At 37.8% G+C, this 15,305-nt stretch overlaps 1 protein-coding gene across 15 annotated transcripts in view; it reads left to right on the forward strand.

Moving 5' to 3' along the window:
* KLHL32 (kelch like family member 32) overlaps positions 1–15,305 on the forward strand; it is a 120,539-nt gene that overhangs the window by 16,587 nt on the left and 88,647 nt on the right. For all 15 annotated transcript variants that reach the window (XM_086876578.1, XM_086876580.1, XM_086876583.1 and 12 more), the window contains 2 exons: positions 8,111–8,193; positions 10,755–10,935. In XM_086876578.1, the coding sequence (XP_086732704.1) occupies positions 8,171–8,193; positions 10,755–10,935 (204 nt within the window). In that variant the 5' untranslated portion in view covers positions 8,111–8,170. The remainder of the gene's footprint in view (positions 1–8,110; positions 8,194–10,754; positions 10,936–15,305) is intronic.

Raw genomic sequence — 15,305 nt, forward strand, 5'->3', positions numbered from 1 at the left:
TGCCACCCTGTGGCTACTGAAGGCCATTCTTAGGAGGTACATGTTTACTTAACTGCTGGTAGTCACAGCCTTTTAGTTTTAACTTCATGATTGCTATTTCACAGAAAAAGTTGAAGGGCTATTGCATGTCCCAAAGAGATGTAAAAACTCTTTGTGATTTTATTGAAATATATAAATACTTGTTCACTGGAAATTCTGTATAGACACATGATCACCTCAGTTATGCAAGAAATCACACTTTTCTTAGTATTTTTATGAGTTTTTTTTTTTATATTTCAGTCATAGATATGAGAAGTTCATGTGGCCCAATTACTGAGATTGTAGATTACAGGACTGTATATTCCCATCTGGTGTTAATAGTCTATATGCAGATTTGAAATAGTTTCAGAAACATGTTTATGTATTTTTGACTCTTAAAACTCTAAAAAAGAATAATTGTTGTGTTCAATAAAAGCATATTAATGGTTGTGAAAGTTAAAAATCTAAGGCTTATCTGAGTGAGGCCCTGGTGAAGTTGACGCCATTTCCAACCACACCTCACTATTGTATGTCCCTTCCATGTTTGTTTGTAGAGTTATCAGGAGAAATAATTATGATCTTTCTCGTGAAATTCCTGTTGCATTCCACTATAAAACAATCAGCTTGACTTAGAGAAGCCTTCCACGTTTGTGGACTTATTAGAGAAGATACAGAGAAGGGCCACGAAGATGATCAGAAGCATGGAGCATCTTTCCTATGAAGACAGGCTGAGAGCTGGGGCTGCTCAGCAATGAGAAGACAAAGCTCCAGGGAGATGTTCTAGCAGCCTTCCAATACGTAAATGGGGCTTGTAAGAAGGTGAGAGAGGGGCTTCTTACAAGAGCATGTGTCACGATCCACTAACACAAGTGGGAGTCATGAGCGGTTCGTTTGATCCTCAGAGTGCAAAAAAGGACACAAAGGGATTTCAATTTAAATCACAGCAATAGCGCACCTTTATTTTAGTGCCAGCAACAGGGGTTATGTGATAGAGGAGAGGGAGAAAGAAAGAGAGAGAGAGATAAAGAAAACTAAGTAAAGAAAGAGAAAAAGGGGTAGTTATAGCTACCAATGGATGAGATGGGGTCACCGGTGTCTTCTTCCGTGGGAAGATCCCTCTCAGAGAAAGTAACTTAGTCACTTTTATAGTCTGTTTCAAAGTGAGGGGCAGTTGGCCAAGAGGTGGGAACAGCCAAGAGCCTGTTGTGATGAGACCCATTGCTCTGGGAAGCAGCTATAAGGTGCAGAACAGGCCACTCTTCACATTTCTGCTCACCAGCAGGAACAAAGGCAGAGTACCGTGGCAGCACAGCAAGCACACCTGCAAACAATCACTTAGCCAGCATCCACCTCAACCAGGCCAGAACCCCTGCACTAAGTCCCTTGGGGTCTTCAGGGTCTTAGTCTCTGTTCTTGCGACGGTGGTGAGACAAATGAGGGAAACTTCGTACCGTCTCTCACAGCATGTAGTGACAGGACAAGGGGCAAAAGGTTTTAAACTGCAAGAGAGCAGGTTTAGTTTAGATGTTAGGAACAAATTCTTTACTCAGAGGGTGGTGAAGCACTGGAACAGTTTGCCCAGAGAAGTTCTGTTTGTTCCATGCCTGGAAATGTTCAAGGCCAGGTTGTATGCAGCCCTGAGCAAATTGGTCAGGTCCCTTTCCCTGGCAGGTGGTTGGAACCTGGATGATCTTTAAGGTCTCTTCCAACCCAAGCCATTTCATGATTTTGCAACGTGACAAATTTTCTAAAAAAAAAAAAAAAAAGTTTAGACTTGAAGAAGAGGGTGTTTTTGGTTCTTTTTATCCAACGAAAGCAGAAATCAAATTCCAAAATAACATGCAATTCCAAACTACTTTAGTCACCCTGTCTTTTATTTCCTTTCTATAAGATTTACAGGAAAAATCTTGAAAGCATAGTTTTGCTAAGTAATGAAGATTTTGGTTTATGCAAGCAGCAGAATGCCTTAAAACTGACCAGAGACCTTTTGATTTGTCTCTTACAACAACCGTGAACTCAATGTATGGATTAGATACTTCATTTTGTGAGTGCTTTGCATATTTGTTGCCTAACTTTCAGAAAGATGAGAAAATAAGTTCATAGAAAAATAGAGTTTGGGTTGGAAGAGACTCTTGAAGGTCATCTAGTCCAGTCCCCAGCCATGAGCTGAGATTTCTTCAATGAGATCAGAAACAAGTTATATCATTGTTCTCTCAGCCATGATGAATGAATCTGCTGTAAGTTATGTCTTGCTCTTCCAGTAGGTGAGTAATTAGTATCATGGCTTAAATGCCAGCAACAGTGAGTGCTCTGAAAAGCTAAGACAATAGCACACAATGGTATATTACTACAGTTGTATAAAACCGTTATCTTTTTTCAAATTAAATTTGTGAAATTGTGTGAACACGTCCTGGAAGCAGACCTTGTCTTCAAAATCATCAAACTTCATCTGTGTAATTTCCAATTGAGTTATGTGTTTGTATATGTTTTTATCACTGGAATGCAACAGGTGGGGGTTTATGTAAAATATGCCATAAGTTACACAGATGACCATGAACCTGGCTTTTTATTTTATCTGCATGTGTATTCAGAAAAAAACCTTCCAAATTCTGATATACTGAGATATGCAGAAGGTATAGCGCCACAAAGAAGAGATAAAGACATAAAGATGTTGTTCTATTCATACAGCCTTTAGCCCTGTGATTTTGTTTTATATGTTTGTGGTTTAAGATCTTAATTATTCTGTGAAGTCGGAAAGTAGTTTGGTAGTAATAGAAAATAAACCTCATTATTCTAATTGACTATAGCTGATGGCCTGAAGGTAGCAATGACCTTTCTAGTCTCATAAGAAAGTAGTTTGTAATTAATCAGAAGAATGTAACAGTTTGATTTTTTTTGTGGTTTTATTTTATGTTTATTTTGCTGAATTTTTTCTTAAGGTGTTTTGACTGATTTTTGTTTTCCCAGACAAATACAGGTTTTCAATATTTTTATTCCCTTAATGTTGTAATTTACATTAAATCTAATGGGTCTTTTCAGTACTATGAAAGCTTTTTCTTGAAAGTCACGGTATTGAGGCACTAAATTAGTTGAACAATTTGTGTTTGAGCTGAGTGATGGTTTCACCAACAACATTGGCAGTGGCAGAGTTTTTCTCACACTTGACATTCTTGAACATTTCTTTATGGAATGAGCAAAATATTTCAATTCCAAAGATCTCAATGAAAAAAGGAAAAATTGTTGTCTCCCAGGCATGTGGGAAAAGTGTGGTAATATACTCAGAAGAAGATGGTTTGCAGTCAAACTTTAAATCTGTTTCCAGGTGTTTTCCTTTTGACAAATTAATTTGACAGAGATGGTACTAAAAAGAAATACAAGATAATGTTTTCCTTTATTTTCTGTGACTAGTAAACCCATAGTTTTGTTTCTAAAGAGACTTTTACTTTGAGAAAAGGTTGAAAGCATGATTTATTCTGAGTTACTAAAACCACAGGCAAAAGCAGAAGCTCCCATGAATAAGGATCCAGGCTAGAACAGAAAATTGCCATGGGTAAATCTTAATGGTCTAGTTCTGTATCCATGACAGCCTCTGTCAGGATGTGCTGTGATGCCATTCTGGAATGAAATGAATATAGTATACTTCTGATAGCTTTTAAATGTTGTATTTTCTTCTTTAAAAAAAGGGCCAGATTTAAACCAGATATTTGGAGCTGTCAAAGTGAAAATACCATTTCACTGCATACAAATGCTTTATCTTCATGACTCATCTAGTTAGTTCAGAATTTTACTTTTTTGCAGGAAAGACCTCGTGATCCCTTCAGTTTGTCCGTGCACCTAACTTGAAGTGGCATGGGTTTAAGTGGAAGTGATAAACTAGTGGAAGCTGACTTAAGTGGCACCCATGTAAAGGACTCCAGAGCTCCCAAAATCTCACTGCAGCCTGTATTCAGAGCTGAGTAACAGAGTTCTCCCCAGAGAGGCAAGTCAGTCTCCTGTCACTCTGTGAGTGGTTCTGGAGCAGCAGGGGCTGTTGTGAGGAGTGAAGCAGTGCCTGCTTGAAGACATCCCCAAGGGTTCTTGGCTCTTCTACCTTCCTTCCTCTTGTGTGGATCATCACAAGAGCAGAGATTGCATCTGGCTGCAGTGAAGATTTATGTATATTGGCTGCTTGGATCTCAGTGAACAATTTGAAAGATACTTAGCTCAAATTTTGTGCTGCAGCTTTTCACAGTTAAGCTATTTTCTTTATGTGGATAAAAGGCACCAAATACTCTGTAATTTTCCACCCTGTCTTTTAAAGGCATTCTGATCCTGGCCATGTTTGCAAGAGAGCATCTCTTCTCTCTACAAAAGCATCTTCTAGTATCTCTTGAATATTGAATTAAGCTGAACTCTGTGAAGTGGTAGTTGCCTGTGTTTCATTTTGATTTTTCTCACTTTTTTTGCCAATCTCGCCAAATACCTAAGAAGGGCAGATTCTCACCTCTCCCACCACAGCAGAGTGTGTTACCTAGAACTGTGTGTTTTTCTAACTCCTACACAGGTAATAGGACTTTTGCTTTCCCCTAGACCTAGGCTGGGGCTCAGGGAATGGGAGTGGGATAGTTTAGTAACTCCTGCTTAAGGAGTAATTACCCTAGTAAAGAAGAGAGTACAAGCTTTTTGTCAGATGCCATTTCATTTTTGTATTAAGAACATATTTAAGATCAGGACTTTTAAATAATTTCATTTTTGACCTAACAAAAATAATGCTTATATCTTGTTCTGTGAGTTCACACTGAAGTTGATTGTAACTCAGTTCTTACTTACTTTGAGCAAATGGGAAAATTATTGATGAAACCACCAAGGTGGTAATTATTTTATATAAGCATGAATTATGTAGAAAACCTGCGTGTTTAAAGGCATTATTAATAGATTGTCATTTCCATTATGAATATACATTTTTCACTAGTTTGGAGAAGCATAATTAGAGTGGAAAAAATGTTTCTTAGGTACCCACTATAAAATACAAAGTCTGTTTATGCAACAGAATAAGTTCTGTGACGATATGGACTGTGGTTTGGGCAACTCTGTAAAATCAGGCATGTGAACTAGGAAAAAAAGCTTGTTACTTCAAGGGGGAGGAAATAGTGAATTTTGGGACATTTAAGTTATTTTCAGAAAGAATATTGAATATGAGTTTTATTTTGATCTCCTACACCCTTTCACCCTTAATCTAATGCATATTCTTGTGGCTTGTATTTTCAAGAATTAAACAGAAATATGTTTGCACCTTCAGTTTGTTTCTGAATGATGCAAAAAAACCAAATAAACCCCCCCAAATAAACCCACCAAAAGGATGAGAAAAGATGTAACTGAAATTCTTTCAATGCCTCTTATGCATTCCGTGTAAATTATGAACATGGTATTGGCTCCTCAAGATTAACTTAAATGAATGAGTCTTTTTCTGGAAAAGGGCAAATGCATTCTACCAATAAATATTTTTGGATACTGAAGTACTTTGTCTAATATTTCCAAACCAGTGTTATGCTCAATTAAAAGAAAGAAATACTGCCTGCTTAAATACTGTTGTTTTAATAATCTTTGAACAGCTAATTCCTGAACTCCACTGGTAATTTAGATTAAAGAAGCGGCATAGCCTAACAGTGTGAAATGGATGTGACAGAGTGATGCTTCATTCCAAGATTTCCTGAGGGAGCAAAAAACCTACTGTTTATTTTGCTGTGTCATAAGACTGTGATAAAAGTATATATAGAAATGATGACACTTCACCAGGCAAACAGAGCAAACACTGTTTTGATGTATTAGTTTGTTATCATCATTTGCATGGACAGTGTGATTTTTTTTTTTTAATTGCTTGCCTTTGAAATCCTTAGATGCACTGTGTTTACATAGGAAACTACTATTGAGGGTTTCTTTTTTCCATTTAGGAATGGTGCATCATTCCCTACCAAAATATTATGTTCTTCCAATGCTAGCTGGATCATTACTAGTTTTATTAATTTGCAAATTTTTCATTTTAGCACTTTTCTAGGATGTGAAAAAACTAATGAAAAAATAAGAAAATAAATTTTAGTTCTAGAATACTATAGTACTGGGGATCAGTGTTCATTGAAAAATCACAAAGAGTGAAATAATATATTATTTTAAAAAACTTTTTGGCAATTTTAGCATGTATCTCAAAGCTAGGATGTAATGGGCACTCATTGTAGGGCCTGTATTTCTTCTGTTAATTTCCAGCATTAAGGAGTATTTCACTATAACAGAAGGATTTAGGTAGATTTAAAGTGTTCCATTTAAACCAAAAGTCTTACCCTTAAGTTTATAAAATAATCTTTTAAAGCAATATGATTACTTAATGTAGTTAAATAGAAAGACAATAGTATGTCTTAAACATTCTAATGCATAAAGTTTCTTTAGATATTAATCACAGTTTAGATAATGGAGATATATCCAGCTGTCTGAAATAGAAATAAACTCTTGGTGCTAATGATTTTAGAACTGCTCTGGCACAGCGTATCTATGCAACAGATGGAAGTGTCTCCTTAATTATTTTTTTTTTTTTCTGTAAGGATAAAGAATGCATTAAAATTTCCAGTTATTAAAAATGTTGAGCTGCTTTAATACTATATGGCTAAATAAAATCAATGCAGTATTGATAAATTTTTACACACTGTACTCTTGTGTACATGGTGTACATTTAAGTGAGGCATGCAGTGCTGGAGCTTTGGAAGAGAAAGGAGGAGTGCCAAAGTTTAGAGAAGATTGATTTGTTAGGGTAAAAACACTGAAAGCAGTGTGGGACTGTTTAAATTTTTTGTTAATTCTTTGATGCATATACCTTGATTATTGTAGAGGGAATACTTTTCCCTGCAGATATTCATCCTTCCTCTGTTTGCTCTCACTGCTGCTTGTAGTTTGGGGTTTTTTTTTCTGTGTTTGGGCCAGAGAGTTTGGGCCTCTTAAAGTTCAGGGAATGGTTGAATTTGTTCTCTGTCAGTCTCTGCATGTTGTAGGATTTCCGAAGGGCAGACATCAGTATTGACATATGGGTGTGTATAAGAGCAGGTACATTGATCAGAAATGTGTTTGCTTCCTTAGCTGACAGCACCAACTCAATGTGCTGTGATTTTCTGTCTCTTGAAGGATAAGGTGAATTGTCTTAATAGAACTGGAACGGTGATCACTGATGGTGGGAGTGAAATGCTCTGAAACCACCACTGGGAAGCCCTGCATAACCATTTGCTTAGTATCCCGCTGGATCATTGGTATAAATTCCCTATGACCTCACCCATCTGCTCAGAAATGCAGTCTTTTTGGAAAAGGGAGAAAAATATGGAAGTCTTTCTATTCTTCAGTTTTTGCTGAATTGTATTACTTCACTGTAACTGAGTTACATTAAACAATCCACACAAAGGTTTAAATAAGCAGTCAAAGTACTATAGTTATATTTTTTGATTATTCTGTTAAAACCTATTTTTTCTATATAATTCTTCTAAGAAGGTGAAATATCTTGTCAGCTGTGCTGGCTGCTACACCAGTTAAAAATTTGCTCTACAACCCCATTTTCAATAATTTAAGTCTTTGGACGCTTCAGCTGTTCTGTGTTTATATATGGTCCCTTTAGTATTTTGCCTTTTAAAAAAGAGCTTTTGTGTTTATAAAAGTGATTGTACTGTATTGTTTATATTTGCAGAATGACTATAGCATCCTAGAGTCATTTACACTGAAAAAGACCTTTAGGATCATTGAACATAAAAACCATGTGCTATTCTGGGAAGCAAGCAAACACAAATACATGCCTTTGGTTTGCTCTTCATATTGAAGGATTTTTGATACACTTCCCTCCCCATTACTCTTCAGCCTTTTTGAAATTATATGTGCTCCTGAGTTTGTGGACAGCATTCCTCAAGGGCAGTAGGTGCAGGACATTCAGATGGCAGGGTGTGAATCTCTAAAAAAGACTGGAGGAAAGACCACTTTCAGACAGTGAAAGTTGCTTTTGAATTGCACATCCTGAAAGTATTGATCTTTAAGGCTGAGGCTGTGTATGCTTTGAATTTTAATGTTCCTCTCCATTCTCTTTTTCTAGCTGGAACGCTTGCTGGTTTCCCTAGAGGATTATAAGTTTTGATATTCAGAAGACTGAAGGATGCCATCTGAGAGGTGCCTGAGGTATAGTACTTGGTAGTGTGTAGGAAGTTATTAATATTTAGGATGATGTTTACCAAAGATTCTGTTAAGAAGGTAGAAAAAAAGAAAAATTAAGAAGTTTGTTCATTAGATAGGAATTCACATTATTAAATATATATGTCCATGTTATAATCTGTAACATGGACATATCTATATATTTAGGTGAACAAAAGAGTTTCTATCTATCACAACAAATATTACCTTGTTGCTTCTTATCTCAGGCAAGAATGACTGTGCCTGGGATTGATTGGAGGCCCACAATCTCTTCATACGTTATTCTATTTATACCATAGTCTATATTTATACCATAGTCTATACTTGGAATTTTTGATTGTGGAAGCAGCAAGCAGTTTTCATTTATGCATCTGAAATGGTGTCTGATGATGATTTCGGGTCTGTGTAATGTTCCACTGTTCAGGGAATATTACTTTTCCAGTTATGTGAACTGTCTTCTAAGAATTCTCTCCAAATTCAGCTTTCTGCCTTCCCTTCTGTCTCTTTCCCAGTGTAGCCTTTCTCATTTATTTGTACTACCCATTGTTGTAATAGAGAATTTGTCATTTATAATTTAATTACTTTCTGGGAGCAGAACACGGTTCTTTCAGACGGAACGCTCTGCAGAATTTATTAACTGAATTTGTTTTCTGCAGAACTGTGCAGCAATGTGATATGTGGTTCTGTTTTACAGAGTAGTTAGCACTCTGATCTGGGAGCTCAGAAAACTCCCTGATATGGCTGGGACACCTTATCATTCCAGTTCTGTTCCCCCTTCCCTGCCATGCTTCTGCAGCAGAGGAGAATCAGAACTTGCTTTTATAGCTATTGAATTTACCAACCAACAATACCACTACAAATAGTCAGTCATAACATGACTGATATTCTATGTATTTTCATTCATAAATTCAAATTACATTGCCTTTCATGTGTATGCGTTCTTCATACGTTGTTAGCACAGGCAATTGATTTTTCACTTTGGTCACTGAATTGAAAAATGGATTGTGATAGAACTCAGTTTAAAATCCCAGATATGTTCTCTGTTGAATGAAATAGTCCTCTGGATGATGGTTAAAAAAGCAAGAGGAATGAAGGTCTTCATTTGCAACACTGGGAAAGGGGCTAATAAAAATAGAAGTAAAGAGAAGCCATCTCAGGGTATTGTTAAAAGTATCATACTTGCACTGGTTTTAGTCACTTCGCTATAGAAATTACAGAAGAGAAATAACCATTAAAATAATTCTCTTGTGTTTTAGCAAGTTAGATTCCTTGATAACTGCCATTTAGAATACAGGTTGAGTTCCACAAACAGAACAGCTGAGGGAAAAAAAAATAATTCAAACGTGTCCTTTTGAAATGTATTTGGGGCATGTCCATACTTGAAACCTAAACCGTCAGAGAGGCGGTAAAATTCAGATACATGCTATTCCTCTTTGGCCAGCCTTCTTGTAGAATTAATGTTTAAGTTGTTGTCTTTTTAAAAGAGCAGATTAGATTAGAGCAAACAGTATGCAAGGCAGATATGCCATAGTTTACAGGTTCCCAAGGTGCAGTAGTAGGAGGGGGCAGAGAAAGGAGAGCAGCCGCAGAGCATCTGCATAGTACATACATGCAGTGAATTACATGATTGTGCTGGGAAGATGATGAGTTAATAACCCCTTAAAAAAAAACAACTTCACTTTCATTTACACTGAGATGACTCTCTGTAAACTCACCCTCTATAAACATATATATGTATTCTCTGGCAATATAAATTGGTAGTGTCACAGAGTTCAAATCAATTGCATTGTTTTGTACCAAAGAGGATTTGCTGATATGTTTTGATTTGTTTCTATTTGCATCAACAGTTATCTTGTCTTTTCCTTCTGCTACAGAAAAAGGAAGCTGCAATCAGACAGTCTTAGACTGGATTATATGCAAATCTTATATTCATACATGGAAATATTCAGAGGTGGAGAAGGTCTTGGCATTTTAAAACCGAGTAAACATTCTCTCCCTTCCCTCTGCAATACAAAGCAGACAATCAAAAAACCACAACACTTCATAAATATGAATAGCCTGAAGTGGTCTGAAAACATTGAGCAACTCAACATCAGATTTAAACAGGCCACCTGAGACCATGAGGCATCATTCTTTTTTAGTAGAACCTCTTGCACATGTACATATACCCTCCTTTTCACCAGTGCTTCAGTTTGAACCACTTAAAGTTTTCTGTTGGTCCATTGACCTAAGCCCTCTATTGTTCTCATTTAATCCTAAAATGTACACGTGCTTCAGAGTTCAGCTGACTTCTGGTACAGGAAATGAAATGTCAGAACCATTGAGTATATAAATTTGAGTTTATAATCGGTTTTCATAATGGTTTGTTACATTGACCTTTTCTGATGTCTATGCTGTGTAAAGATTTTTATGGACAAGAGTTCATGGTTTTTTTAGCTTTCCAAGAGTTATCAAACTATCTTTTCTTAGAAAAAGTTGTTCTGTATTTATGACTGAAGGTGCTTGTGTCATACATTTTTTGACAGAATCTTTCCTCTTTTTCCTCTCAGAGTTCAGGAAATGCTGACAGGTCAGAGGCTTTGTCAGTCTAGCTCTCACAATGATGCTGTCCTGGCAGCTCTGAACCAACAAAGAAGTGATGGCATACTTTGTGATATTACCCTTATTGCTGAAGAGCAGAAATTCCACGCACATAAAGCAGTCCTGGCAGCCTGCAGTGACTACTTCCGAGTAAGTCCCAAGATTTTTCTCTTTATATAATATATTAAAAAATTATTGTTGTGGAGGATGGAGATGGCTATAGATGTCATGTTGAACAAGATTTAAATTTGAACCTTTGGAAAATGGAGGATTGTTGCACACTCAGTAGAGTATACAACTTTAAATATCCATAGGAAAGAAATGTTAAGAACACAATTCAGATTTTTTTCTAATAATTATTTATGGTAAGTCTTCCCCTCCCTCTACCCCCAACAGAGATAGGCAGTGTACATCTTTAATGCCCAGTAAAGTGAGAAAGTGGGAGATATTTTAGTATGTAGAAATTTTTGTAAAACATATGGGAGTTGTGATTAGAGGACAGTGGAGACTGAGGGAAGACCTCACTGTGGTCTTCAGCTTCAGGGGAAGCAAAGGGGCAGGCACTGGTGCCCACTCCGACGACCAGTGATGGGACTCAAGGAAACAGCATGAAGCTGAGTCAGGGGACATTTAGGTTGGATATTAGGAAAAGTTTTTCACCCAGAGGATGGTTGAGCACTGGAACAGGCTCCCCAGGGAAATAGCATAAAACCTGACCAGAAAACCGGAGTTCAAGAAGCATTTGGGCAATACCCTTGGGCATATGGTGTGACTCTTAGGGTGTCCTGAGCAGGGCCAGGAGTTGGACTTGATGATCCTGATGGCCCCCTTCCAAGTCACTTTGTTCTGTGATTCTATGATTAGAGGATGGAATTATGGAGATAGGGAGTTAAAACTTAGTCTTTACTGTGTGGCTGGTGAGGCACTGGAACAGGTTGCCCCAAGAACTTGTGGCTGCCCCATGCCTGGAAATGTTCAAGGCCAGGTTGGATGGGGCTCTGAGCAGCCTGGTCTAGTCCATGGTGCCCATGGCAGCAGGTTTGAAACTGGCTGATCTTTAAGATCCCTTTCAACCCAAGCCATTCTGTGATACTGTGATAAATGCAATTTAGTTCAGCTTGAGAGTGGATTTTTGTTGGATGTAAATGGTTGCTCTCAGATGGGAAGCCATAGTAATTTTTTAAATGTGATAAAATTTATTTTCAGAAAAAAGTGTTTCCAAGATGTAAAAGAAAATCTTCCCTGGGAAATCAGATTCAGACAATTTCAGTCTAATCCCAATCTAAAATTGGAGCTGAAAAATTGTTTCCTTATAGAAAAAGTATTCTTCATATGAAGCAATTCTACTAACCTTTATTACAATGTGCCCACTCAAAATGTTGGACCATCTATAGCTCTGCAGTTGACTGGTGTTTTTAAGTGTGAGTCATCCTGTTAATTAGAGACTAAAACTGAAATTAATTTAATGGTCTATTTTCTCTAACAAAGTAAATGTATTAAATATTTTGTCTACACAGTAATTGTAGTGTTATGAACCTCTTTATGGGGATCTTTTTGTCTTGTTACAATACTAACACAGTGTATGACAACTTCTCTATATCTCTGATTACCTGAGCAGGGTTTTTATCTTCCTGTCAACTCTCTCTCACTTTTGGTTAGAATTTAGACTTAATTTATTCTGTGTATTTAAGAAATGTTATTAACCTTGATGTGACTTTTGCTGTGATGGTGTTGAGCCAATTGATTGCTCAGTTTTTGAGCTTATCTGCATGCTTATGGGTTCTGCTGCAGCATAGTTTGTACTGCCACGGTTGCTGATGTTGCTTCATCACAATGCCCAGGCCCTGATTGCTTTGAATTTTTGTTTCCTTTCACCCCAGTACACAGAGAGGGATTCTGGACCTTTCTACCTGTAACAGCTGCTATGTAGACTTGCCAATGATAGATAGAGTGCCTGTTGTTCTGGTTTGGTTGATATTTTCTTAAGAGTGCCATATCATCCACACCTATGACACTCTTTCCAGAGCTCATTGTACCCTGTGCACAGAAACATCATGGAGTGGGCACCTGTGCCCAGCTTTCCAACAGTGTGGTAGGAACAGCTTCTACTTTGGTAACTACTGGTTGATGTTGAGATCTGGGGCACTGTGATTTATCCTGTTATTTCCAGTTGCGTTACTTGGCATTGACTAGGCAGTTACTGCAAATTAAAATCTTAGTGCCTAGAATGCTTTATGCAGCATTGAGTAATTTGGTCTGCCTCTAAACTCTATGGTTTGGTAGGATGTGTTCTTTAGACTTTAGATATCAGCTATAAATATGGAACCTGTGCTTTCTGGAATCAGGCAAACAGGTTTTTATTAATTGACAAAAATCTTTTTTTAGAATATTGTGAAATAAGATCTATATTCTGGAGGAGGATGGCAAGAAAGTTACACTATGTTCCTGATTCTAATAATTTAGAAAAAGCAAGAGTTGATTAAAAAGTAATAATATTTTGTATTTAACCTGAGATTATTGATTTTTTTTATTTCTAGGGGGATTTTACCTAATTTGAGTTACTTGGGTATTCTTTTTCTTAGACTTAAGAGAATGAATCAAGCTTAACTTTAGAGTTGGTGAAAAGAAAGAAGCATTTCCAGAAGATGATAAAGGAGAATAGCAGATTTATTAAGAATGACAGGAGTGACGATCTGGAAGTGCCAGGTCTCTCTCAAGTGGCCGTAGCGGCCAGACTTGTGTGCTTCAAACTTAGCTGTTAATATTATAGAATTTTTAACCTTATTTTTTCCCTGGAGGAATTCTTAGATGAAACTTCGAGACTTTTCCAACCCTAAAGTCATTTATGAAGAACTCATGTGAAACTCACCAGGATGGACCCACTGCCAGCCAAGACTGAACCAAGCACGGGATGATAGTAGCACCTCTATAGTCTGTTAACAAGGGGGAAAAAAAGTTACTGTACAGATGTAATTGTGGCCAGAGAAGAGCAGGGTGAGAATATAAGAGAGGAACAACTGTACAAACACCTAGGTCAGTGCAGAAGGAGAGACAGTAGATGCTCCAAGTCTTGGAGCTGACATTCCCCTTCAGGCCATGGTGAAGACCATGGTGAGGCAGCTGTGCCCCTGCAGCCCAAGGAGAGCCACAAGGATGCAGAGAGCCACTTGCAGCCCATGGAAGAGACCCTAGCCAGAGCAGGTGGATGCCTGAAAGAGGTCTCTGAACCCCTGGGAAACCTGAGCTGGAGCCAGATCCTGGCAGGGACCTGCAAGACCTGTGAAGAGAGAAGCTGAGGCTGGAGCAGGTTTCTTTGTAGGACTTGTGGGGAACCTAGGCTGAAGCAGCCTGTCCTTTTGAAGGACTGCACCCCGTGGAAGAGTGACCCACATTGCAGCAGTTTGTTGAGAGCTGCTGTCTGAGAAGGACTAACATTGGAGAAGTTCATGGGGAACTGTCTCTCCTTGGAGGGACCCCATGGTGCAGCAGGGGAAAGACTCCCCTCCCTGAGCAGAGGGAGAAATTGCCAGTGATGAACTGACCATAACCCCCATTCTCTGTCTCCATGCACTGCTGGGGGAGGAGGGAGAGCTGAGAAGGAGGAAAAGTTGCAGGGAAGTTGTTTTTAAGGTTTATTTCACTTCTCACTATCTTGTTCTGGTTTTGTTAGTAATTAATTCTATTAATATCCCAAATTTGAGTCCATTTTTCCCATGGCAGTACTTGCTGAGTGATCTCTTCTGTTCCTTAACTCATGAACACTTTGTTATGTTTTCTCTCCCTTGTCTATTTGTGGAAAGGACTGAGAAAGAAGCTTTGGTGGGTGCCTGGCATCCAGCCAGCATCAGTCCACTACAGTCTTTTTTCTAGGTCTCCAAAAATATGTTCAATTCTATGCAGGACTTTATCAAAATGAATAGTTTGTTTTCTCTTTTTGCCACTATTGTAAAACAGCTTCTACAAGAGACTGGATGTTTGCTTTCTATGGAGGGTTTGTATAGTTTTCTGCAGTTTTGTTCCGTGTCTACTTCTTAAATTGTAGTGTTTAATGTGTTTTAATTGTAGTGTTTTCTTGAGCAGCATATTTTCTTAGAAATTGATACTTATGTCTCTCTTTTACTGGAAAGAAAAGTTAGTGCTTTAGAAGGATGAGTAAATGTATGTAATTTTACAGGCTGGCATAATTGGAGCCACTTGTGTGGGGAAGAGTGGACAGAGAGGGCCAGAAGTTTCCTTCTCAAATTTTCTTTCAGATTATTGTCTGGAGTAAAATCTTTTGCTTTCCTAAGACAAACTGGAGACCTGAGCTTCAGCAAAATTCTTAAAGGTCAGCCTTCTAGGGTAACAGCAGGCCTTCATTTCTTCCTGTTGGTATAGTTAGTCTCACAGTCCCAGCTATGCAGAAACATGGAGGTTTAAATCCTAAGGGTAACTCCTGGTTTAGAAACTTATTACATTTGTACACCAAAATTTTGTGGATTTTCTCTTTATGAAAAAAAATCCCTTAGGGAATTGGATAC

This window comes from Cyanistes caeruleus, chromosome 2 (genome assembly GCF_971803275.1).
Source record: "Cyanistes caeruleus chromosome 2, bCyaCae1.hap1.1, whole genome shotgun sequence".
NCBI classification, from domain to species: Eukaryota; Metazoa; Chordata; class Aves; order Passeriformes; family Paridae; genus Cyanistes; species Cyanistes caeruleus.